We start from the raw sequence: 26,495 nt of genomic DNA on the forward strand, positions 1-26,495 counted from the left end.
AAGAAAACACATAAAAATGTTAATAATGAAAAATGAATTAATCTTTAGTCGGCAATCTTATTCTTGAGAACACTCCTGATGTGGTGTAATTCTTATCAGCAGTAGAAATAACAGTTTAAAAAAATTTTATCACCTATAGTTCAAACATTTGGTTTGTATGATACCAAAAAGCATAGAATCTTATTTTTATTTTCGTAGACCGGATTTAGAGGGGAAATAATAAAAATGAAATTTTTCTTGATCTGTGCAGGCATTCTACTTTGTTTTGGGTAATGTACTACTATTTCATGAAATTCATATTTATTTTGGTGTTTGTGAGACAAAAAGATTTTAGTTAAGAATCTAAAATTTTAAATGTCTCAAACCTGTGATATTTTTTTTAAAAATAAATGGCCTTTTTTTTAAGATTGGTGTGAATGGTGATTGTAAAGCAAACATTTAATAAGTACAAAAGCATTTGCAAGCATAGTCATACAGTGCAAACTATTTAAATGCTTTATAGTCTCGAGTATAGATCTGCATATAAATTTGTTTTTGTTTTTCTAAAATTCTTTGCCAAAGTGTAATAGTTGTCAGCCTTCATCATCATTATCATCGAGATTTATCTAGGCGCCTGCTGCCGTTAATGGCCCTTTTCCTATCTATCTTATTTTCCTATTTCCTATCTATCTTTAACCTTCTCGGCAAACTATTTAAATGCATTATTTTTATTATGAAGGTCTCGAGTATAGCTCGGCATATAAATTTGCTTTTGTTTTTCTAAAATTCTTTGCCAAAGTGTAGTAGTTGTCAGCCTTCATCATCATTATCATCGAGATTTATCTAGGAGCCTGCGGCCGTTAATGGCTCTTTTCTATCTTATTTTCCTATTTCCTACTATCTTTCCTATCTATCTTTAACCTTTTCGGGACGGGCGAGTTATCAGTGTAGTCGAACGGAGTCAGAGTCAGGATGTAAAAAAATAAAAAGCGTTAGTTTAAGTTTGGACATTGCTAATTTGACAGACTTATTTTTGCTTTCACTTTTAATCTAACACATCCAATCCTAGTGCGTTGAAAGTGTAACTATACAATTCTTAATTCGAACTAAGTAGTGATGAATTAAATAAAGCAAACTATTATTACCCCGCTCACAAATAAACTGCTATAAAAATAGTTTGGCTACCAATTTTATCTATTTTTACCCTGATAATCGACACCCTGAGAATGCATATATGACTCACCCGTCTCGAAGTGGTTAAGGTAGCTCTTTTTGGTAACTGAAATACAAATTGGAGTAAAAAGAAAATTAAATATTTTGCATTTCAGTTAAAGTTACGCCACTCGTTACGCCAATGAGCGTAACGTCAGTCAGTTAAAGTCAGTTAAAGTTACGCCAATGAGCTCCCATTGGCTCAACGTTTATGTCTTTTCTCAAGTTTTTAAAAGTAAAATTTCCTTAAACCCTGCAGTGTTACAATTTATGGTCTTTTAAAAAAATTTGCAATTTAGTTGTCAGTCTTGCATCTATCAGATTACTATCTGTGCAATATGTTTCTAGACCTTTGCGGTGATAAAGAAAAATTTCATGATCGATTTCTAAAAACTAGGAATGTATTTCATAACATGAATTTCGCTACCAGTTAAAATTGCAAATTAATTGCAACCAGTAAAAGTTTTGACATAAATTCTGAGAGTCCTGCATATTACTACAATTAATTGACAAAAAAATCGGTTATTAGGAAAATTCAGTTCATACTTACTTGTTTAGATAATCGATACTCTACTGCCTATTTGAGTCTATTTTAAACAGTGTTTTTAAAATCATGAAAAAATATTTTTGCTGCAATTGTGATTCAGTTATCCTCTCATTACCCCTAGAGAAAATCTTCCTCGAAAATAGGGTTCCCGCAGTCCTTGAAAAGTTTTAGTGATAGTAGTAAAGTTAGGTAATTTTCAAATTATACACTTAAACTTATTCATATTGTATATATTCTCTACCAACCTGTTTTATCCCCACTTTTTATACTGAAGTGATACAAAAAATAGATTCATGGAAAAAATGGTATGATGCATGTGTTCGAACGAAGTGTATATTTTCTACTGTTACTTCCATTTTATTTTTTATCAAATCTAGTCACGGATACCAAAATCATAAATAATTTAAGGTGGGTGAGGATTTTGTAATTCTCTTAGAAAAATGATGGCTTTGAAACAATAGTTCAACTACAAAATATGTTTTTGAAATAGGCAACTGTGACGTAAATATGAAGTTGGGATTTACTCAATGTGCTCCTGAGAAATTCAGGAACCAAAGTTCTTGGGGGGGGATGAGTTTAACCCCTTAACTTGTGGGCTCGAGTTAATTCGAGCGCGCTAAACGGGCCTATCTGTGCACAATCGAGATAATTCGAGCGGCGTTGTATTTTATGCTGCTATAATTATTCACACTCGATTATAATCGAGAATTGAGAATAACAATGTGAAAGTGAAAATTGTTTGTGAAAATCGTTTTATTGATATTTATCATTTACATAGGATTGTGAGCTATAACACTTATTTATTCAAGAATAAAGATATACAGAGTTGCTCCAGACAGCAAATATATATTATAAAGTGGTAGTTTATCAATTTTGATTCCTGATTTAATAAATTCAATTTAGTAGACTTTTATCCACCACTATTTCTAAATAATTCATAGGCTTACATAATTCACCGCTTTATAATGCTTATGTCATGCTAAACCTTTTAAAAAGCAAGCGAAAATAGTCAAATATTTGCAAAATTTACTTTAAAGTTATTTACCGTTTTCTTAATTATTTTGGCGTGTCCGGAACATTTGGCATCTCTGAATATATCCTTTTTCTATGGAACAAAAGCGCAGTATTTCAAAATTGTCCACCAAAAGAAAAGACAATGTTCTAAAGTGTGTTTTTTTACATAAAAAAAAATTTATTTTTTTTGGCCTGTTTTCTTCAAAAAATCTGTGCATTAAGGGGTTAAACTTAACTTGCTGACAATTATTATTTCTTCTATTTTCAGAGATGCCACAGGAGACTAAAAATGTGAGAAGTGATAAAAATAATATTTAATTTATTTTTGTTTACCTAATTTATTAATTATTCAATCGTAACCATGACATACATTATAAATTATTAATATATAAAGTTATAATATTCTTTTACCTTCCAAACTGTAAATACTGTAAATATTCATTAGTGTTTATTTTCTCATTGTACTTTAATTTTACCTTTTTTCATGTACTTTTTTATTACTTGTAATTTTGCTATTACCTAATAATGGCAAAGCGCCATTTTTTCTTTCTTTTCTCACAAACTCCACTTTGCTCCCCAAACTTTACTTTTGTCATGTATGTTTCTTGGTCTAATTTCAGGATGAATGGGAAATGGGCCGTAAGGCTTCAGACGTCCAGTTCCATTACAACGAACGAACGAATCTTTGCAATCACCTTCTTCCGTGAACTGAATGAAATATGCTAGAAAAAAATGCTAGTTTTAATCACTTTTAATGCAATTTTGTTTTTGTTTTTAATCATCACTTTTAGCATTTTTAGTCGCCCGTGGCATCCCTGTATTTTTTGTTTCATCATTTTTATTATCATTCAGCTTTACATGCCTAAACTGTTTATCACTAATTACTCTTTTCGGTTCCAAAAAGCTGTCCTATGTATAGGTTCTAACTGAAAAAAAAAGTTCATAGTTGTCATGGATAATTAATTTTCCCTAAAAAAAAAAGTAATAAAATGTACTGATCTGTTTTTGCTATTTTCCGTATTGTTATGTAACCTTTGTAACCTTTTAGCTTTGGTATATGTAACCTTTTAGCTTTGATTTCTTCTAAAGGGAAGAAAGAAAGGAAACGTTTCCTTACAATTAGTATTTTTTTAAATTATTTTCTAGATAAGTAATCACCTTGTTTAATCAAAATATCATACCTGACAACTTAAACAAAGATGTCAACTGCTCGGGATATTAGAAAATATCTTAAAAAACGGTAGAGAATTATTAAATGAAATTTGCAGATTTTCTTTTAATTTTGCCAACTTTTACAAAAGCAGAACATGGCATAACTGTAACAAAGAGTAGTTGGGTACAAGCCTTTGAATTTTTTAAAAGTAGTGGTTAATAAAATCCTTATAAATCGAATTTATTTACCAAGAATTAATCATAGATTAAAACACCACTGCTAAAGAATATTTTTCCGCATTCCGTGAGAGCTATGCAATCATTTTGAACTTCCTTTTTAAGCGCACAGATCATAATACCTAAACACAAAACTAAACACACTGCGCTCTCCAATGGGTCATATGTCAATGATTTTATTTTATAATCACCTTGAATTACTACATAATTAAGCCGACCGGCCTGTGTATGAAGTCAGGTTACTGGCCTTGCATCTGTAACATTCTGCATTCAAATCCCTGGCAAGGCATAGATGTTCTTTCATTCTCTGTCCTTACTGTGGGCCCACCTAATATGGTACCCCTGAAAGAGTGGCCAGCAAATCTGCCCTTCAGATGCATATATGACGAAAGGTCATTCTCCAGGTGGGCATTGGAGAAAAAAAGCATACATAGTCAAAAAATATGTGCATTAATACGTTTCGTACAAATGATTTTCCTTTTTTATTAATTAAAATGTGCAGGAACAGAGAGTCTACCGGTCAAGATTATTTTCGTTCCATATTCAATGATTTTCAAGGATTTTTTAGCTAACTAACTTTTAAGTTCCATTTTCATCAACGAATCTGATATTGTGTGCACTGGCATAAATTTTCAAAACGAAGTTGTAATTGACAGATTTTTTAAAAAAGACTTTTGTTTAAGACGGTAAACGTTTTTAGGATGGCTATAGCCGTTGCGTGCCTGCACACCATCAAAACAGGACGGCTATGACTGTCATTTTGAGGCAGGATGTTAATAACAGTATTTAATTTCTCATTTAGGTTAACCAAAGCTGAAACCTGTAATTGTGTTAGCTACCTAATTTCCGAGAATGGACTTTCAAGAGAAAACAGAATTACTTCAACTGAATATGATATCGAGAATACCAAATGTGATGGGGATGGTATCATGAAGTGTAAAGATTTCTGCGTTGAAATGGTAACGTAACTCTTATCATCCTTCTGCGTACTCTACAAAAATTAGTGATATTCTTGTTTGCAACGAAATATGTTAAATTAACAGGAAATCTCACTGAGGACTAATTATTTTAACTACAAAATGACGGAAAATTAAGTTCCTTTTTTTCCTGTTTTAACTACAAAAATACGTGTTTTACTTAACTTAATAACCTAAAGCCGCCAGGAAGGGCAACAAATAATAATAAATAAAGGAACGAAATTACTTTATCATTATTTATTGAAGAGTTCAGTGGAAAAACCAGGTAAGTGACATTTTCAGAGAGGCTTTAATCAGGATACAAAAAAACTGATGTCTGAACTATTTTATTACCTGTTTATTAGAAGGCATGGATTATAATTCTTTGCCCTATTTTTTTACCACTGTTTAATTTGAAATAAAGATCATGAAAGCATACTCAAAACTAATGTAGATTACTTGTGTTAAGATTAATATGACAGCAAAAACAATTCTGTAAACATACCCATATGGATGGAATCCTTTTATATTAGTTTTCCTAATTCATAAATATCTCTAAAAATGTCACTTGCCTGGTTCTTCCACTAAGCTCTTCAAATGAATTCTGCCTAAATTTAAAATCGATTTTTTTTCCCAGCTTTTCAAGGTCAAAAGAAAATTCTTTGCTTTCCCTACAACTAGCATTCCTCCATTAAGATTCCGTGGAATTTCTTCCTAACAATTAGAATTCTATAAAGCATGGGTTCCTTAAGAGAAATCAAAAAAACTTACTGAATGTGTGGTTTAAGAACAAGAAATTTGTTTGTTGTTTGTTTCCTTATTTTGTTTTTTTTAAACAATCTGAATGCTAAGAGAAATTGTCGAATACTACCAAAGCTGTACTTTATTTCTTTTATTTTTTAATTTATTTTTTTATTAATTTAGTTCTTTATTAATTTATTTATTCGTTCCAGCGCAATTTACCCACAATCTCGTCTATATCAAACTATTTTAGCTGCACTAAGCATTGAGAACCATACAATAATTCAAGGCTTCTCATTCAAAGTTTAAAAATGATTAATTTTTATGATGTTTAAAATCATAAATTTTTCATTTTTCCTGAAAATACAATACCAATGCAAGGTCTGTTAGTACCCTGGAAAACTGAAGAAAAAAACTGGGAATAAATAGGTTTCATTTCTACACTGATTTTTCAGAAAAATTAAAATCTCCGTGAGTATAACTGCTTATTATTAAAAGTTATAGCATAAATGCAGAACTATTTCTTACCCGAGAAAAAATAATGTTAGAGAGTTTATTATAAAAGTAATTAACCCCTTCAGGACTGGAGGATGAAGAAAGAAGCGCTCCCTCAGGCTCGCAAAATCCGAGTTTATACATAATAAAGAGTACGTATACGTACTAATACAAGATAATATAATATGAGAGCACCATATTGAGTGCACGTCCGTGGGCCGCTAGAGTCGGAAACGTCCTTTTCATATATGATACTGAGTCCCGTGAAGACAGTGATTGGGATCCTGAATGGGTTAAAGAGCGACAGAAACTTTATAATTTCATGTCACTTATAGGTAACAGGGACCATGAAGCCCAATGTCCCCAACACGAAGGCACAACACCATTTCCTGTTTTAAAATGGTCACTGGTTGCCGATAATACAAATTCGTTAACAACACAAATCGAATTTGGTAATATTATGATCCTAATTGATAACATATCAGAAAGTTAATATTGCGAATATCAAGCATAATGATTAGTATTAAATTCGATATTATTGTGACTGTTAATTTTATATATGTGATAAAAATATGAACAAAAGTAAAAATAATATATATGAGTTAAATTAAAAAAATCACGATACATTAATTACAATAAAAATATCAATATCTTACAATCGTGATAAAAAAAATCCATGATTATAAGATACTGATATCTTTTCTACAATACATCGCGATATTACTGTTCGTACTTATCGGTTATAAGGAAAGATATTTGTGTTATCGTCAACTACTTATCGCTACCCTTATATATAATAACAATTTTACTCTTGCAGTACGCAGAACTGACAGACGGCGGCAAAACATGCGTCGTGATGCCGGGAGATCACCAAAAAGTTGGAGATTGGATGTGTCAAGCCCTCAACAGGAACGTATGTAATGCACGAGTTGGAATTTTCGTGCAGAGCTGTGGCAGTGATCCGGTCGATACAGGTTTCCGGTTTAAGGAAAGCATATGCTGCAAATCGGGAAAAAGCGCGCATTGTTAAAGAGTTCGTGGCTTTTTGCATTTAAACATACTATAGCTCAAGCATTTATGATGTAAGTCTGAAATGTTCAGATTAAAAAAAGGCATCATTTTGAATTTTTGTCTCTTTTCATTATCAATTTTTTTTAGAATATGTTTAGTTTATTGTGTTTGATTGTATCTAATTCTCTAAAAGCAATAAATAATTTCGTGAATTTTTAGAAAAATAAAATTCTTATTATATTTTATAGAAAAACATATAAATCTGAAGCACTACCTCAACCACCAGTTATAAATCAGTGGGGTCATATAGTTTAAAGTCCCACTATTTTGAGACCAAAGGCATGATAGTGTGGCAACGGGATACCTGCAAGTGACGTAATGTGGGTATCTCGTTTTTGATTGGTTGTTGAAACGTGGCATTGTTAGCAACTGTTCTTTTTATTCTATTTCGAGTAATCCAAGCTCATCAAGTATCAATTCTCTTAAGTGACACATTCTATATTCTTACACGAAGATTCTTTCTCTATATATTTCTTACTTATAGCACTACCTCAACTACCAGTTGTGAGTCAGTGGGGTCATATAGTTTAAACATCCACTATTTTGAGACCAAAGACATGATAGTATGGCAATGGGATACCTGCAATTGACGTAGTGTGGGTATTTCGCTCCTGATTGGTTGTTGACAAGTGGCATTTGCTTACGTTCGCAACTGTTCTTTGCATACTATTTCGAGTAAGCCAAGTTCGTCAAGTATCAATTCCCTTAAGTGACACATTCTATATTCTTAAACGAAGATTCTTTCACTATATATTTCTTACTCAATACAAAGACAGGCACGAAGTCATGTAGAACATAAACAAACTAATTATGCATCGAAGTTGCCAGGTACACAAATCAAAAATATATCACGATTACAATAAAATACATTAACAAATAATAAATCAAATGTAAGTAAAAGACTTAGTTAAGATGAAAAATTATATTTCAACAATGTCGATGTTCGATGCGGCGCTTTATTTAATCAACTTTACATTAATTAACATTCCAACTTATGTGGCGAAATTTAGCTCAATTTAAAAACATATTTTGCTTTGGAACGATTAGCTGACACTGACTTGATATGTCTCAAGTGTGTGTATCTGTTATCTTCTTCTTCTTAAAGTGCAAGTACCTAATTGGGTCAGTATTACGCACCAGAAGAACGTGTTTATAGAAATGCTCGTTATCTAAAATCATGTTATTAAAGCTCCCATGAATTACTGACAACTTGAAAAATTAATCAAGTAAAAACGATCAAGTTTTACTCATAAAATATTTACAACATCAAAACTATTAGATTTATCAAATCAATTCTGATTTTTTTATTGTCTAAAAAAGTACAGAAATAATGCCTGACTAGTGAATATGACAACGTCTTAAAGTTTTATTGTCTTATAATTGTCATAAATACAATTAATTCATTTATATTGCATTAACAGTAATTATCATCAGTAATATCACTTTTGCGAAACATGACAATATTTTTCTTAAGAAAATATATTTTTTAATGCAATAGGATTAGTTTTCATCAATTAAATATCATACTTGCAATTAATTAATATAAAATTAAAAACATTTATTATTGGTACAATATAATTTAAGTAAAAATTACAGGATTTATTTTAGGTCAAATTTATTGTAACATACAATATATAAATTCTGAAAAAATGAGTAACTAAAAAGAACAATATTTTATTTAGAGCATTCCTTTATATACCCTATTAATTTTGTTATAAACTTTAAATGAGTTTCGCATTTTAAATAACACAAGATTGAATTTAAAAAATAAAACATTTAATATCAAGTGTAACATTAAGTACATTATTCCTTAGCATTTTAAATTTTTTTCTTTATTTCAATTATAAAACAATATCACATATCCCTCTTTCTATATTAGATAAATTTTGCAGGGTTCTACAAAATGTCTGAAATAGAAGAAAAAAATCAATATCATGATAAAATATTATCAGTATATCAATATTAGAGCAAGGAAGATAAAATACAATTAATTTGGAATCAGCTAAGCCTTCAGATATCCCTCAGAAACTTATTTTAAGTGTGATAGATATTTTCATTATTGTTCTAAGATTATTCTATACACTGATGAAAGATGGGAGGTATAATATTTTTTGTCCTATTGAAAATGAAACTGTATTGAAAAATTAGTGAGGTAAACTTGCATTACTCGTTCCAGAAAAATAAAGTATCAATAGTTAAATGTATGTTGACTTTGAAATAAAGCAGACAAAATATTATATGAATCATAATACACCAAAACATAGAGAGGGTGAATGTAAAAACAGTTTGAAAAAAATAAAAGGAAAGGCGTTGTGAAATGTTGAGCAGTTGGGATTGTGGAATTTGTATTTTTTTAAAATATTCATTATACATTATATTACTACTTCTTTTTGAAACTTTTAAATAGTTACCGTAAAATGGGATGACTTTATGAGAAACAAGGCCACGTGTTTTCTAACTTATTATTGTTTCAAGATAGGTTTTTCAAAAATTGAAAGAATTCTTAAGGAGGAATAAAATAATTATAACACAAATAAAAAAATTCAGATAATGTCTTCAAATAATCGTACGAAGCTTTCACGATCAACGGAAAGAGAAATAGTTCCAAGTGCCCGCCATTAAAAAAAAATTTTCCCATAACTCCAATAGAATCATCACCAAAGAAAAATAAAAGCCGTAAGAAAGCCACAACCAAAAATAAAAAAGTTGATCAACAACAGCCAACAACTAGTAAAAACAACAAAGAATCTGATGCTGACAAACAACAAGCTGCCAATAAAAGTATAGATCATCCAGCTCTGAAGAAGACGAACCAACAATTAAAAAAATCACTAGCTGCAGCAAAAAACTTTCACCGACACGAAAACCCAGCACCAGCACTGCCAATCCGAGAGATGGAGCAACTATTCAGAAACCATCTACAAGCACTGCATCCCAAAGGAGTGTCTACGTGGGATTACGCTCAGAAGCACCGCACCTCACAACAAATCTAAAATCAATGACGTAGCTAAAGAAGAGATGGATGATACCGATGATTGTCAATACCAAAGAACAGGTAAGCAGAGAATTCCCCCTATTATTATCAAAGACAACAATTTAAAATGAATTCAACTGTCCTTGCATCAGAAAGGTCCTGGATTCGAATCCCGGACAAGGCACGGATGTTTCTTTCTCTCTCTTTGTGTTCTATGTCCTTTCTCCTTTGTGTGAGAAAGCGTGTGAATGCGACCCGCCCTATAAACGGGTTGTGGTTGTGTGAATTGTGTGGCAGAAGTCGAATTCCTGGCCATAGATGGCGCCACTGAAAAACAGGAACAATCGCACCCCCCACTGCCTTAACAGGCATACGACAAAAAAAAATGTCGAAAACGCAGATGGAGAGATTGTTTGAATGAAATTCTACATTGATGAAATTAACCAGTTTTGGACTCCCACAGAGTCACGCCATTTTACTGTAATTATTTAAAAGTTTTAAAAAGAAGTAGTAATATAATATATAAGAAGTAATTTTTAAAAAAAATACAAATTACTCAATCTTAACTGCCCTATATTCCACAATCCCTTTTCTTTATATTTTCTTATCTGTTTCTATACATTCGTCCCTCTTTGTTTTGATGTATTATGATTTGCAGAATATTTTGTTTATTATTATACAAAATCGACATACATTTATCTATTGATATTTTACTTTTCTAAAATGGGAGCAACTATGTAAGTATATCTTACTAATTGTTCCATACCGATTTATTTTATGCTTTCAAAAACAAACAAATTTTCGTCAAATCATAAAAATTACAAAATCAATTATTCTTCTCATATTTCTTTGTACATGGAATAATCCTAGAACTATAATGGAAATATTTATCAGACCTAAAATAGATTTTGGAGGGATACCTGAAGGCTTAACTGATTTGAATTTGATAGTAATTCTAACAATGTGTTGGTAGTGTTTTATCATGCTAATACTTTTTGTTTCTTTTATTTTAGATATTTTGTAGAAGTCTGTAAGGTCTGTTTGATGTAGAAATAAAGAAATGTAACCTTTTTTTTATGTTTGAAGTAAAAAAAAATTATGAAAATGTAAATAATGCTCTAAATTTTACACTTAATATGAAATGTTTTATTCTTTAAATTGATTCCTGTGTAATTCAAAATGCAAAACACATTTAAAGCCTTTAACAAAGTACATAAAGAGAGTGCTCTTAATTAAATATTTTTATTGCTATTATTTCATTTGAATTTATGTATTGAATGTTACAATAAAATTTTAGTAAAATAATTCCTGTAATTTTTTATTAGAATACATTATACCAATAATAAATATTTTAATTTTTTTAATAATAAACTGTTAATAAGTGTACTTAATTTATCAAAACCAAGCCTCCTGTATTTTAAAATCATTTTTTTTTTTAAAAATTGCAATTCGTAGAAGTAATATTTCCGTTGAAATTTACTATTAATGTATTATCAATTTACTCATTATATGGCAATAAATCTTTAAGAAATTGTTATATTAGCAGGTCAGTTTTTATGTATTTTTTTAATTTAATAAAAAATCAAAGTTAATTTGAGAGATCTAATGGTAGGATCTTATAAGTATTACTTTATGAGTCAAAGGTATTTCAAAAATTTTATATTTCAAGCATGAAATCCTCATTTCTTCTGAACTATTAGTTCAATGGATTCATTTAGATTTTATTGGATTTACGTAAAAATTAAATTTAGGCAATGCCTCTACTGCCTAGATAGCAATGTCAGTTACATAAACTGGTATAAACAATTATTTATTTACTTTGTACGTACGAAACTTTTAATAAATTTCAGAACTGATAAACTATTAATTCAGATAACTTAATTTTATTCTCATTCGATTTATCGTAATGATATCCATTGTTAACGATACCTCACTTGCCTGATAGTAATAATAGATGCATAAATAAATATAAGTAAAAAAACTGTACTTTTTATACATACATTTTAAGTAACTTCTAAAATATTAGTTACTTGATTCAACGTAAAAAAAAATCAATTATGAGTAATTAAGCAAACCTATCTGCAACGCCGAACCCCAAAATTGTCTCTGGAGTTAAAGATAGAATGGAGGTTATGCTTACGATTTTTATTTAAACCGTCCTTGAACAGCTGACCCAATTTTGGGTTTACAACTACTTATGTTCAATTTCGTAGCCTTGTAATTTTGAACTCAATCCAGAAGACATGGGAGCTCCTGAATCAAGTATTGGGAGAAATTTACCTTTGTGCATTACTTTTCGATGGAAACCCGCATTTGCGTTAAATGGGGAGAAAAACATCGAAAACCACTCTAGGTTAGCCTGTCGGCAATGTGACTCAAAGCCATTATCCGTTTACCAATAAGGATATTTTACGTCAGCACTATGGTCGATGCAATCCGGGTGCGGAATTTGTATCGACCAGCCATCTCTGGAATTCGAACCCGGCTCACCTCATGAGAAGGCAAACGCTCTATCCCCTTAGCCACCACAGCTCACTCTAACGATTGCTCATATTTTTCTCTCGTGTGATATCCGTATAACATGAGGCTCGCAGATGTACAATGCACAAAATAAAAAACGGACCACCCTGAATAATTTTTGAACTTATAATCGGATCTTCACGTTCAATGTCTCGATTTCAATGGTTCGAGGAGGGGGTGACCTCATCTATATGTTCTATTTGTTCGTCTTGTGAAGTGTATATCGCCTGCACTAATTAACATTAGTGCAGACGATATTCTAAGTTACGAAATCATGCCCAAAACGCACTTTCTCTGAACAAACATACCTTTTTTTCCCCCAACGGATTCGGATTTCTGACCTCCAAAATTTAGGGGGTAGATGCAATTTAAGAAATATGGTTCCCAAACTTTTGTCAGGAGTAGTGGTCCAAAATTTGGACTACTTAATGATAATTTCATTTTTTGCGCAATATCTCAAGAACTTTCATAAAATTCGTGTATTCAAAAATAATTCTAAGCAAATTATAACATTTAGTAAATATTTGTTATTTTTTATTATTTTACTTAATAACAGTTGAAAGAAGTTTGAATTGTATGGCATAGTTATTTAACATCATTTTAAAGGATGTAATTTTACATGGTTAAATATATAATTTGAACAAAATAGGTCGAATAGTTGCTGCGAAATCAAATTTTAAAAATACAGGTTTTTTTTAAATTCCATTTCTTAGAAACTATTCGACCGATTTTGCTCAAATTTTTAATTTTGTCATGCAAAATTACACCCTTAAAAATGATGCATTATAGATAAACGAATTTTATAATTGTTTGCAATTTTTTTTAATTCGCTTAAAAAGTTCTCGAGCTATACTCTCTACTGCCCAATCTATAGCGACCATATTTCACAGACTGCGGCTATCCCCTATATTTTGAGGGTCAGAAATCCGAATCTAACGAAGAAAATAAATGTTTATTCAGAGAAGGTAAGTTTTTGTGACTGACTCTGCAAATTAAGATATCGTCTGCGCTAATTAATTAGCATGTTTAAGGTCACCCCCTCAAACCATTTAAACTGAGTCCTAGAACGTGAAGATCCGATCATTAGATCAAAAGTTATTCTGTGTTGTCCGTTTTTTAATTTGCGCTTTGTACATGTTATGCATGTTATAAATAAAGGGACACAACACCTTATAAGATTTCAATTTTTCACTCAATATTTGTGTATTTAAATTTACAATTTTAGAAAAAATAGAGAGTGATTTTTTTGCGTCTGAATTCTAAAAGAAAAAAAAAATTCGCTATTTCAATCGATCTTTATTATTTCTTTGATTAAAACTGTTACCAAATTCATCCCTTACCTCATCCATTCATATATCATTCATCGCTATTACGATATCCGATACAACAATAACTCCCTCTATTACCTCTATTACAATAATGTTTCACAAGTCCCGACCAACTTGCATATGAATAATATTATCCTCTTCTCAATAATTATATATATATATAAATANTATCTTGTTAAACTTGCCTACGTGCCATTTTAATTGTTGTACTATCTGTAAAGATTCAATGTAATTTCAGAGATTCTGAAGTAAACATTATTTCTCTAAAAAGTATAAAAGTTTGATTTCGGGAAACTTATCAAATTTATACGACATATGAGGCGAAAGTAAGTAAAAATGTTAATAATAAAAAAAAGGATTAATCTTTTGTTGGCAATCTTTTTCTTGAGAACACTCCTGATGTGGAATAATTCTTATCAGCAGTATAAATAACAATTCAAAAACTTTGTCTTATATAATTCATACCTTTAGTTTGTATGACATAAAAATTATTGAGTCTTATTTTAATTTTCATAAATTGAATTTAGAGGTGAAAAAATAAGCATGAAATTTTACTTGATCTGTGCAGGCTTTATTCTTTGTTTTCGGTAATGTACCATTTTATGAATTTCATTTTGAGTTATGTTTGTGACATTAATAGACAAAAAAGTTTTAATCTAATATATTTAAATATTGTCATCTAATATTTTAAATGTCGACTGGCACCGACCACAGTACTGACGCAAAATATTCTCAGTGGTAGACGGATCATGGGTTAGAGTCCCGTTGCCGTCAAGCTAATCGTGGGAGGTGGTCATGGTTTTCCTCTCCACGTAACTCAAATGCGGGTTAGTTCCATCAAAAAGTCCTCCACGAAAGCAAATTTCTCCCAATACTTGATCCATGAGTTTCTTTGTCTTCTGGATTGGATTCAAAATTACAAAGCTACGGTGTTGAATGTTGGTAGTAGTAACCCTAAATTGGGTCGGCTGTTCAATTTGTGTTGTAAAATATCTTTTTATCATGAAAATACCACGGTTGACATGAAAAATGCGGTTTATTGCTAATATGCCAAGAGTAATTTAAATTTTTTTAATTATTTGCTGAATTTTTATAATTATTATTATTTTATATTGATGAGAGTCCTGCATTTAACGCTCGAGCTAACGCTCGAACAAACTGGCTGTATTTTAGTACATTTCAAACCTCAATACAGAACTTAATCATCAACTATCTAAATCTCCTTACCACTTCTCTCATACAAATAAATTTTACGTCACTGCAAAACTATGCAGAGAATGTTTTTGTATAAAAAGGTATAGCAAATTATTCATTTCATTGCGTAAAATTTTATGAATAGTTTATTTAACTCATAACCGCACTCCTTCAATTCGACTATTCGTTCTCAGAAATACATAGTGTTTTACATTGTTTATGACTGCAGTATGAAATTGAGCGTCAGTTACATGCTCAGGAGTGAAAATTATCACATTTAGTCACAGTTTTTTCTAATTATCTTTTTTTTCCAATGTACAGAGTGATTATTAAATTAAATTGTACTGTTAAATTATCACGGATTTACATGAAAAATTGCATTACTCTAAAGTGTCGAAATTCATTCAACCTTCTATTTATTCACCAAACTTTTTATAATTATTATTATCTTACTGATGAAAGTTCAACATTTTGTAAAAGAAAAAAAAAGTGGCTGCATATATCTACGTTTGAACAAATGGGCTGTATTATGTTCTAAAACCCGATACAGAACTTGAGGATAACAGAGATGCCATCTTGCTCCGAACATAGGATAAATATTTTCGAGTGGTAGTCTTTCAATATACAATTCTTGGTTTAGTAAATTTGATTTATAGGTTTTGGTTTAGTAAATTTGATTTTACTCGCAATTACTTCTAAATAATTCAAAGGCTTATGTAAAATGCCACTTTGTTACTGTTAAACCGTGTTGAGCCCCATAGTTGACAAAATTGACCGAAAATCTACAGATTTTAATTTGCAGTTCTCTTCCATTTTGCAAAATATTTTGTTGAATTCCGGGCAGTTGGCATCTCTGTCCAAATGTCCTAACACTTTTTTTTATAAAAGTTATTTTACATTAATATAAAACAGCGAGTTTTCGTCGCCTTTGCAGGGAATATTTTAAAAAAAAAAGGCTGGGGGAGTGAATTAGTAAATCATTTTAGTACGTAAAAATCAATGTATACTTTATTTTACGTATTGCGAATACAAATTTAATTTGATTATCGTACTCAGAAAGACATTTTGTTTCCCATTGCTTATGACTGCCATATGAAATTGAACGTCAGTTTTATATTTGGAATTTATCTCATTTTGTCGCAATTTTTCTATGAAAACTCTCGACAGCAATAACCACAATTTGCTCACCACGATATTTTTTTTCGCTTCCCAAACAAACAAAAAACAATTGATATGTTACCGCGCGTTTTTTTTTTTAATTTTATCTAACGGCTGATTATAAAATTACTTTGCCGGCATATGACCCTCTGGAACCCATGCCATTTGAATGAACGGAATAAAATTTCATAGGAATTGTGATTCATGTGCTCAAGAAAGGTCTTATAAACGATTGTGTAGCACAAGCAGTTACAGTTAAAGTAACAAAATTTCAAAATTTTTCAACACCCAATTTTTTTGATCAAAGCGTAATCCTTAGAATAAAAAATAAAAATTGGAGTTGAAACGATGATTTTAGGAGAAAAATTCGAGACGCTACGCTTTTGCCAAGCTGCGCTTTTTATCCTAACAAATAACGAGATGAGAGAAGAAAAAAAAACTTTAAAAAAATTACAAGAAAGCATTTAATGTTTTAAAAAATGTTTACATGCCCGTCCTCACATGTTCACTGTTTCTTTTCTCTTTTCTTTATTGGTCACGAAAAATGGCAGTGCTGGACAAAAGTCTATCGCAAAAATTTCTTGCGTAAAAAACATCGTTTCAGTTCGAATTCAGGTTTTTTTTACTTTAAAATTATGTATAATCATAAATTTAGATATAATGGAATTTAGTTTTCTTTAATTAAGCATTAAATAGAAATTTTTATAAGAATTTTAAGATTTAAAAATTTTTTTGTTAAAGTAAAACAAAGTCTAAGATATCTGTACTAGCTCAAGTTTAAAAGATATATTATTAATTTAATATATTTTAAATTATTTATCTATTATCTAACATTCACTAATGAAAAGCACACTGTAATAAAATTGATTACTGAAAAATACCCAACAGGTTAGTGGAGAACAAAATGGAAAGAAATAAAATATTTGATAAAAAATACCAATAAAAAGTTTATTAAATGATAAAAATATTAACCTTTTTTTTTCATTCAGGGATCAAAATTTCTATGAACGGGTTTAATGATATTTTAATGATACTATTTTAATGATAACATTATCATTAAAATATCAGTGATTAACAGAAAGCATTATACAACGTTGGCTTTATTCAAATTTTTTTCAGTAATTTCGGTATTTATGATAGTGTATTTGTAATTATACAAAAAATTAACGTTTGGTAGTCAACAGTAAGCATGTTGCAATTTTATTAAAAAGATATTTGTTTTAATGGACGCTGGGATTTCAAAAATAAATTCCCAAAAGAAACGCCATTCCCGAATTTTTAATAAATAAATAAAATGGTCCAGTTCAAACAACAAACAAATCTGGTACAAATTAAAAGGATTTTGTGTTTCTCTAAAACCACAGGTTGAAATGTTTCTAAATAAAGCGTGAAGTTCACACACCTCTTCCTTTTGACTTTCGATGAGTTCCTATACATCACTGTCAAGCAGCTCATCCCCTCCCAATCACTACTACCCATTCACCCTTCAGTGGTCTAAAGAGGTCTGAGACGGTCGTTAAGTAGTCCGGACTTCTTCAGACCTCTTGGTCTTTAAAGAGTTAAGGATGACACTTCGAACAAAAAAGTGGGTGTTGCCGTTTAAAAATTTCTAAATTTTGTCACTGTAACTGTAACCGGGAGAGTTAAGCAATAGTTTATAACATTATTTTTTAGCGCATAGATCATAATACCTTTGTACGTAATTTTATTTTATTTACTCAATTAGTATGATGTCCAGAAGGTGATATCTCAACAAAGTTATTTTATAACCATTTCGTATTATTCAATAAAAAAATGCATTAGATCATTTCGTACTCTGATGTTTCTTTATTAATTATTAAAATATACAGGACCAGGGTGTCTACCGGCCATAAAAAATTTTGTGACCTTTATTTCAAATTCGATAGTTTTATAATATATTTTTAGTTTACTATCACTTAAGATACAATTTCTCTAACCGATCTTATATTGAGGGACAGGAAAAATAACTGATTTAAAAAAATAATAATAATCAACAGATCCTCTGAAAGAGATTTTTAATTGAGACAGTAGACACTCTGAGAGTGGATATAGCCTAAACATCTTCAAAAATCAATTGACTATAGCCATCATGTGCAACAATGTATAATACTGTATAATATTCATGTGCAACAATGTATAAGACTATTTCAATTTCTAATTTAGGTCAACCAGAGCTGAAACCTGCCTATGTGTTACCTACCTCATTTCCGAAAATGGACTTTTAAAAGAAAACAGAATGGCTTATATAGCACAAATCCTCGGGGATACCAGATGCGATGGGGATCATATCGTGAAGTGTAAAGATTTATGCATTCAAGTGGTAACATAAATCTTATCATCCTCGTGTGTACTCTCTAAAAATTAGTGCTGTTCCTTCTTGCAAAAAATATGTTTAATTAACAGGGAATTTAATTCAGGACAAATTATTTTTTCTCCTTATTTTTATCCTATTTGAACTACAAAAAAATCATATTTTACTTAATTCAATTACGTAAAGCCACCAGGAAAGGCAACAAATAATAATAAATAAAAACATGCAAATTACTGTATCTTCATTAATTGAAGAGTTAGTGGAAAAACCAGGTAAGTGAAATTTTTAGACAGCCTTTAATCGGGATACGGAAAAAAAATTATATTACTTTTTTATTACTATATAACTAACTATTAATTAGCCGAATTATGTTATGACCGATATATTAGAAGGCGAGACTAATAATTCTTCGCCTTATTTTATTATCCTCTGCCTAATTTGAAATAAAAAATCATGCAAACACATTCAAAACTAACGTGATTAGTCATGTTATTATTAAAGCGACAGCAAAAACAATTTTGTTACAGTGGAAATACCGATATTGATGCGATCGCTTTTTGTTATTTTCTCGGCTTCATAAATACCTCTAAAGATGTCGCCTAGTTATTCCATTAAGCTCTTCGAAAGAATTATGTCTAATTTTAAAAAATTCACGTTTCTTAAACTTTCCAAGCTCAAAAAGTCATTGTTTTCCCAACAACGTTCTTCCTTCAAGATTTTGTGGATTTTTTTCTGACAGTTTGAACTCTATAAACTTTGAACTTTATGGCAATTCTGGAAAAAAAACTGACTAAATTCGTGGTTTAAGTGCGAGAAATTGGCATATCAGTTTAGGAATAGTTTGTTGTTTGTTTCTTTAATTTATTTATTTTTTCAACAATCTGACAGCTCCCGTGTTAAAATGTGCAGTTTTCTAAAAATAAAAAAAAAGTGCCGAATGCTACGAAAACATACATTTTGCTTCTTCTTCTTCTTTTATTTTTTAATTTTATTTTTTTTACTATGGGGAGTACAAATTAGATAAGATGGCTCAGGCTGTTATGAATGTTTCATAGTGACAGCTGGTTTCGGTGGTTTCAGAGAGGTTAGACATCTGTTAATAATATTCAGTTTATATCTCTTTGAGTTTCATACAAAAGCCATGTTTTTTACTTTGTTGAATATGTCAAATTTTGTGGTAACGAAGCAGTATTTGGGGGAGGTTCTGTGTTTCAGCTTTAATTGGAAGAAAAGTGCAGCTGAAGAGCATCAAATGCTTGTAGAAGTTTATGGGGACAATGCTCCGACTGATAAATCATGTAGANGTTGAATACGTCAAATTTTGTGGTAACGAAGCAGCATTTGGGGGAGGTTTTGTGTTTCAGCTTTAATTGGAAGAAAAGTGCAGCTGAAGAGCATCGAATGCTTGTAGAAGTTTATGGGGACAATGCTCCGACTGATAAATCATGTAGAGAATGGTTTCGACGTTTCAAGAATGGTGAGTGGAGTGGTATACTATGAACTGCTCCAACCAGGCGATTCCATTACGGGCGATCGATATAGGCTACAACTGATTCGTTTGAGCCGTGCATTACTAGAAAAACGGCCGGAATACGAGCAAAGGCATGACAAAGATATTATTCTGCATGATAACGGTCGGCCTCATGTCGCAAAAGTTGTGAAATATTATTTGGAAACGCTCAAGTGGGATGTTTAACCGCACCCGCCATATTCGCCGGACATTGCTCCTTCTCATTACTGGTTGTTCCGACGGATGCAGCACGATTTGGTAGGTCACCGGTTTACTTCTTTCTCAGAAATCGAAAATTGGCTTCTAACTTGGATCGCCTCAAAAGACGAGACATTTTTTCGAGATGGAATTCGAAAATTGCCTGAAAGGTGGGAAAAAGTAGTGGCCAGCAATGGACAATACTTTGATTAATCTGTTCATTCATTTTGTTCTGAAATAAATGTATTTTTGACCGCAAGAAAACGGACCGAACTAATCTGTACTCCCAATATTATTTTTTATTCATTAATTTTTATTTAATTTTCTTTCTTTTTTTTTTTTTTTTTAAATAATATTTTTCTACAATCTCATTAACATCAAATATTTTAGCTGCTCTAAACAATAAGAATCCTACATCCCCCAATATGTAATACTTCTCAACCAAGGATCAAGGATTAAAAAAACGTAATTTAAGTGCTGTTTAAAATAATAAATGAAGTTTTTTTTAAACACAGAATACCAATACCAGGGCTTTTAGTATCTGGAAAACAGAAAAAAATTTATGCTAAATATTTTTCATTTCTACCTTGGTTTTCAGAAAAAGTGAAATATCCGTGACTAAGACTACTCATTATTAAAAGTTGTAGCATAAATGCTGAACTATTTCTTACCCGAGAAAAAAAAAATATTGCTGGAGAGTTTATAAACTACCCCAGGCTCGCAAAATGCACATTCTTTAATGCATTCCTTGCACATCCTTGACTGTTAACATATCAAAAAGTTAGTTTCATGAGTATCAAGCATAATAATTAGTATTAAATTCGATATTATTGCCACTGTTGATAAATTTTATAGCTGTAATAAAAATATGAACAAAAGTAAAAATAGTATATATTAGCTAAATTGTAAAAATAAAAAGTCATGATGCATTGTTAGATATTGACATTTCTTTACAATACATCGTGATATTAAAGTTACTTATCGGTTTCTAGCGCCGATGTTCCCATTAGCGACAACTCGGAAAACTAGTCATCAATACCAGTGTTCCCCTTTAAACCAGTGTTCCCCAACCTTTTTATCACCGCGAACCTGTCAACGTTTGATAATTTTACCGCGGCCCGCTGGGTANGGGGGGGGGGACGTTGATTGCTTATATTTTAGCTTATTTTGATTTAATAACGATAGAGAGAAGACGAAGTTCTTCATCAGTTCCGATGTAAATTTCGCGCCTTGCTTTCGTGTTTTATTTTTGATATTTACAGTTATGATGATTGATATTTTTAATTAAAACTAATTGAAAGAGAAAATAAAGGGTTATTCATAATTCCTTCCGGGGTATCGAAGCGTTATAGTAAGAAAACGATGACGAATATGACAAAAAAGAACATATGAAATTATTCCGAAAAGTATTCAAGTTTTAATTTAAGCATTTGCCGGTAGATGGCAGTAACATGTACCACTAAAGTAGTGGTAGTAAAGAAAAATGGCGTTAACCCCGGAGGGAATTATGAATAACCCTGTAGTTGCGGTGATTTTCTTTCTTTCGTTTTTTTTCTTTTTTCTTTCAAAACATTAAAAAATTTATGTCACTATCTTCGGGGTCCTTTTTTTCAAATAAATAAAATTTTGATGGGACACATATTTTTAATTTGGGGTATAAACCTAGAAATTTAAATTCAGTTTCAATGAAATGGGCGGCCCGGCACCATTTCATTCACGGACCGGGGGATGGGGAACTCTGCTTTAAACCAATGAGTACCACTTTCACGTTTTCAAATAAATGTGGACCATTTTGTTTCCTCTATATTTTTTTTCACCAGTTTTGAAATTTTTCAAAAATATGGTTATCTTTACATATAATATCACCTTTACTCCTGCAGGTCGATATATGGACGAACGGATACACAACATGCAGCAAATTTCCGTCGGGTCTTTTAGTTGGAGATTGGATGTGTCAAGCACTCAACAGGAATGTATGTGATGAAAGAGTTGGTCTCTTTGCGGAGAGCTGTGGCAGTGATCTCCTCGACACAGGTATCCGGTTTAAGGAAAGATTATGCTGTAAATCAGGAAAAAGCAAGCATTGTTGAGAAACTCGTAGCTTTTTGCATTTGAATAAACTGTTGCTCAAGCGTTCATGGTGTACGTCTATAATGAGTTGTCTAAAATGATTTTGAGTTATCAACTTTTTTGAAATGTGTTCAGTCTATTTTGTTTGATTGTATCTAATTCTCTAAAAAAGATATTAATAAACAATTTCATATATTTTTTAAAAATAAAATTCTTTTTTTAATTTTATAGAAGGACATATAAATCTAGAGTACTGTCTCAACCATAAGCGTAGCATGAAAGAAGTTTTTTAAGAGGCACGCATTTTTTTCCCCTCTTTCTTCCTTTATTATTTTACTTATTTATTATTTAGGATATAATGTTATTAAAATTAAAATTCTAAAAGAAAACTTATAAATGTCTTTAAACTTATGAGTAATTTTCTATATTTAACAGAGGTCTAAACTATTACATTGACATTAATTAAAAACTTTCGTGAAATATGCCGGATTCTGTAATTTCTTCATGCTAAAAGCATATTGTGAAACCAGACTCTGGTTACCAGAGCCAATGTGAATTTGAATGTTTTATTTTCTAGAAATTAAAAAAAAAAGTCATGGTAAAAATTCTCATCGATAACCATGTTTGTCCAAGGTTAAGATTAATGTACAGTGCGAAAAAAAGAGCCACCCAGAATTACGCTTGATCTAATGATCATATTTTCGTGCTCTAGCTCTCAATCTTAATGGTTTGAGGGGGCCACCTCAAATATGCTAATTAATTAGTGCAAACGATATTTAAGTCGCGAAATCCAATTTAAAAACGTATTTCCCAGAATGAACATACTTTTTTAGATGGATTGGGATTTCTGACCCCCAAAATCTAGGGGGTAGCCACAATCGGGAAAATATGATCCCTATGATTTGGCCAGAAGAGCGATATGAAGTTTGGATCCCTTAATGTTAATTTTACCTTTTGTATGTTTAGATTGAGTCCTAGGACGTTAAAATCCGATCATTATATCAAAAGTTATTCAAGGTGGTCAGTTTATTTTCTGCCCCACATTTCTATTTCAAGAGAGGATTACATAAAAATTAGAATTTTCTCGGTGTCTAAGCGTATTTTTATGTAATAATTATACAGAATTTTTAACAAATTATTTTTTTTTTAAAGTTTTTTAATCCTAGATATTTCTTATATTTACTTTTTTAAGTAAATATTAGAAAATTGTTTCTTATAAGAATTACGTTCCATTTTAATTTTTAATTATATAGTTAACATGGAAAATAGTATAAAATCCAAAAAAAATCTGTATTGTATTTTTAAAAAGTAATTATACAGAATTTTTGAAAAATTAATTTTAAGTTTTTTATTCCTAGATATTTCTTATTTTTACTTTTTTATGTAAATATTAGAAAATTGTTCTTATGAGAATTATGCTTCATTTCTCATACACACAATCATACATTTCAAAACATACAGTTATCATAGAAAAATAGTATAAAATCCAAAACAATCTGTATTGTATTTTTAAACAATAACTAGACAGAATGTTTGATATTGAAATGGAACTTTTTGATTAAAAATTACAAAAATATTAAACATAAGTATTCTATAAAATTAAGCCTAGAAATTAACACTTCTAGCAGATCAGCAAATCAGAGCATAAATTCAGAATTCTAAACAAGGTGGAAGTTGTTTAATGCTGTAAGAAAAAAATACTTTAAAATAATACTAAAAACTTTCGACGGTTAAAAAAGTAAGTAGTATTTAAAAAGTATTACACAAAGTTTATAGAAAATTAGTGCAATTTAAAAAATTTCATCAAGCATAAATTAAACTAAATAAGCGGCAACCACTATTATATGTTGAAATAATAAAGTAAAAATCGAAATAATTTTTAAAAAGTCATTAAATGATTTTAAGATATCATTAACGTATAAGTGATAAACATAAAATTATTTTGTTAAATTTTAGATAAATTATCTAAAAATTTAAATTTGTATTAAATTAAAAATTGTTTTTCAGTGATTTTTTTTAAAAGTAAGAATTTAGAAAAATTCTGAAGTTTTTAAAAATTATTTAGAGACCCTGCACCTATGATCTCAGCAGCCAGTAATCAGTCAATCAGGTCATAAATGTTAAAGCTCTAGAAGTTTGAGACCAAAGACAACAAAGTGCCCATTGAGTTAGCATTACCCACCAAATAACTTGTATATTGGTTATTGCAATTACATAAATTTTCAGGTTTGTGTGCTCAAAATAGGCTTATAAACCTTCGTCAAGTAGAAAAGGACAGATAGCACAATAGGAGAGACAGCACCAAGTAGTACCGCCCGAATTCAACTTGTATATTGAAATGCTCGTTGCTTATAAATGTTCCCAAAAAATACCGACAACTTGAAAAATCAATCAAAGAAAAACGGAAATGATAAAAAAAAAATATATATATATACTTTTTGTTAAGTTCAACTTAGGAATCCAGTTATATATTCCCATCATATTTTAAAATCAGTTACAATGTTCTTCAAACGACAGTACTACTGACTTGAAATACTGCAAAATAATAATATTGTTTGGTTACATATCAGACTATCCAAATTAAATATTTCAAATGAACATTTTACATACTTTATTCATTCAAAACAAATTTGAAGAGTTCAAAAAATATAGAGTTGGAGTTCCTTAAATATTAAATCATAAGACCTCAGACGATTTCAACATACAAAGGAAAGCCACAAACGTCGCCACTTTCTTTCATATTGATGCTTAGCTCTTTTTACAGGATACATAAAATGCACACTAGCTAAAAATGAGCTGACATTGACCTAAACTTGAATTATCAAATAAAAATTTTCAAATGTAAACACATTTAGCGTTTCTCCGCCCTAATTTACATAAATTTCCACACTAAAAAAATAAAAAAATTAACATTACTTGCTGTTACAGAGATGAAGTATTGTGTCCTCTTCTGGTAGTATGCATCAGGAGCATAGATATCTATGATATATATCTATGATATAAAGGCAGAAAGATCAATCACTCGACCAAACGGACGTCACGGTGAACGTTGACATCACTGGTCTAGTAACTAGTTTGTACTCTATATCCACGCCCTCTAGTGAACTACGGTGCTTGTTTATTGCAGCTGTACATAATTTGTTCTTTTTTTATTTGATTTTTATAAGTTGTAATGATTAATAATAATTGATAACATTCAGTCTCTTTGCCAGAAAAATCTGAAATTCGCAAATTTTATGACACATTTTTTTTCCAGATTTTTTTNAAAAAAAAAAAAAAAAAAAAAAAAAAAAAAAAAAAAAAAAAAAAAAAAAAAAAAAAACTAATCTGTTTTTAAAATTTAATTCTTTATATCACTCTGAAATTCAAATATTTGAAATAAAATAAAACACACAATTTATGTACTTGCAAAAAATAAATAAATAAATAAAATAAAGAACATTTTAGTAAACATTCCAAGCTAGCCTATTAGCGTACAATTAGTTTGCTAGTAAAGCGTTTTGTTGGTTTTCATTTTTGTGTAATGGAAATTCTAATTATTTTCATTCAAAAAGTTCTTCAAAGTACGATTTTACTCCTCTATTTCAATAACAAGGTACTTTGATATCTGGGTCGTGTTAAAAGTTAAAAATATAAGAAAAGTATTTCACAACATCCACTAAGATGAGAAATTGTCTGTCAAGGATGATAAAAAAATTAATGGTTAAAAAAATAATTCATTGCGATAATGAACATACAGCTGTATTGTTATTATTGTTCAGTTATCTAAAAGACTTTTTCGTGGTTTTCCTTTGCATTTAACGCAAC

At 30.4% G+C, this 26,495-nt stretch overlaps 2 protein-coding genes and 1 long non-coding RNA gene across 5 annotated transcripts; 2 read left to right on the top strand and 1 right to left on the bottom strand.

The window, feature by feature from the left end:
• The first annotated feature begins 64 nt into the window (after window positions 1-64).
• Window positions 65-11,683, top strand: LOC107450826 (uncharacterized). 2 transcript variants are annotated; one of them, XR_011636846.1, is made up of 4 exons: window positions 65-269; window positions 4,944-5,100; window positions 7,151-7,415; window positions 11,392-11,683. XR_011636846.1 is itself a non-coding variant. In XM_016066734.4 (3 exons), exons 1-3 carry the CDS (start codon window positions 226-228, stop codon window positions 7,361-7,363), a joined length of 414 nt encoding a protein of 137 aa, XP_015922220.1. In that variant the 5' UTR covers window positions 65-225; the 3' UTR covers window positions 7,364-7,458. The 2 variants fall into 2 exon arrangements, 1 of the variants encoding a protein (XP_015922220.1); XM_016066734.4 differs by lacking the exon at window positions 11,392-11,683 and having other exon boundaries at window positions 7,151-7,458.
• On the bottom strand, window positions 9,217-25,665 carry LOC122269514 (uncharacterized). 2 transcript variants are annotated; one of them, XR_011636847.1, is made up of 5 exons: window positions 25,605-25,665; window positions 25,124-25,223; window positions 24,306-24,372; window positions 22,485-22,677; window positions 9,217-9,311 (listed from the first exon to the last, which is right to left on the bottom strand). It is a non-coding gene; the product is annotated as an uncharacterized lncRNA (long non-coding RNA). The 2 variants fall into 2 exon arrangements; XR_006225240.1 differs by lacking the exon at window positions 24,306-24,372.
• LOC107450827 (uncharacterized) lies at window positions 14,658-22,853 on the top strand. Its single transcript, XM_016066735.4, has 3 exons — window positions 14,658-14,813; window positions 18,763-18,919; window positions 22,499-22,853. Exons 1-3 carry the CDS (start codon window positions 14,770-14,772, stop codon window positions 22,706-22,708), a joined length of 411 nt encoding a protein of 136 aa, XP_015922221.1. The 5' UTR covers window positions 14,658-14,769; the 3' UTR covers window positions 22,709-22,853.
• Window positions 25,666-26,495: the final 830 nt, after the last annotated feature.

The sequence above is a fragment of the Parasteatoda tepidariorum genome, chromosome 5 (genome assembly GCF_043381705.1).
Source record: "Parasteatoda tepidariorum isolate YZ-2023 chromosome 5, CAS_Ptep_4.0, whole genome shotgun sequence".
Lineage (NCBI taxonomy): Eukaryota > Metazoa > Arthropoda > Arachnida > Araneae > Theridiidae > Parasteatoda > Parasteatoda tepidariorum.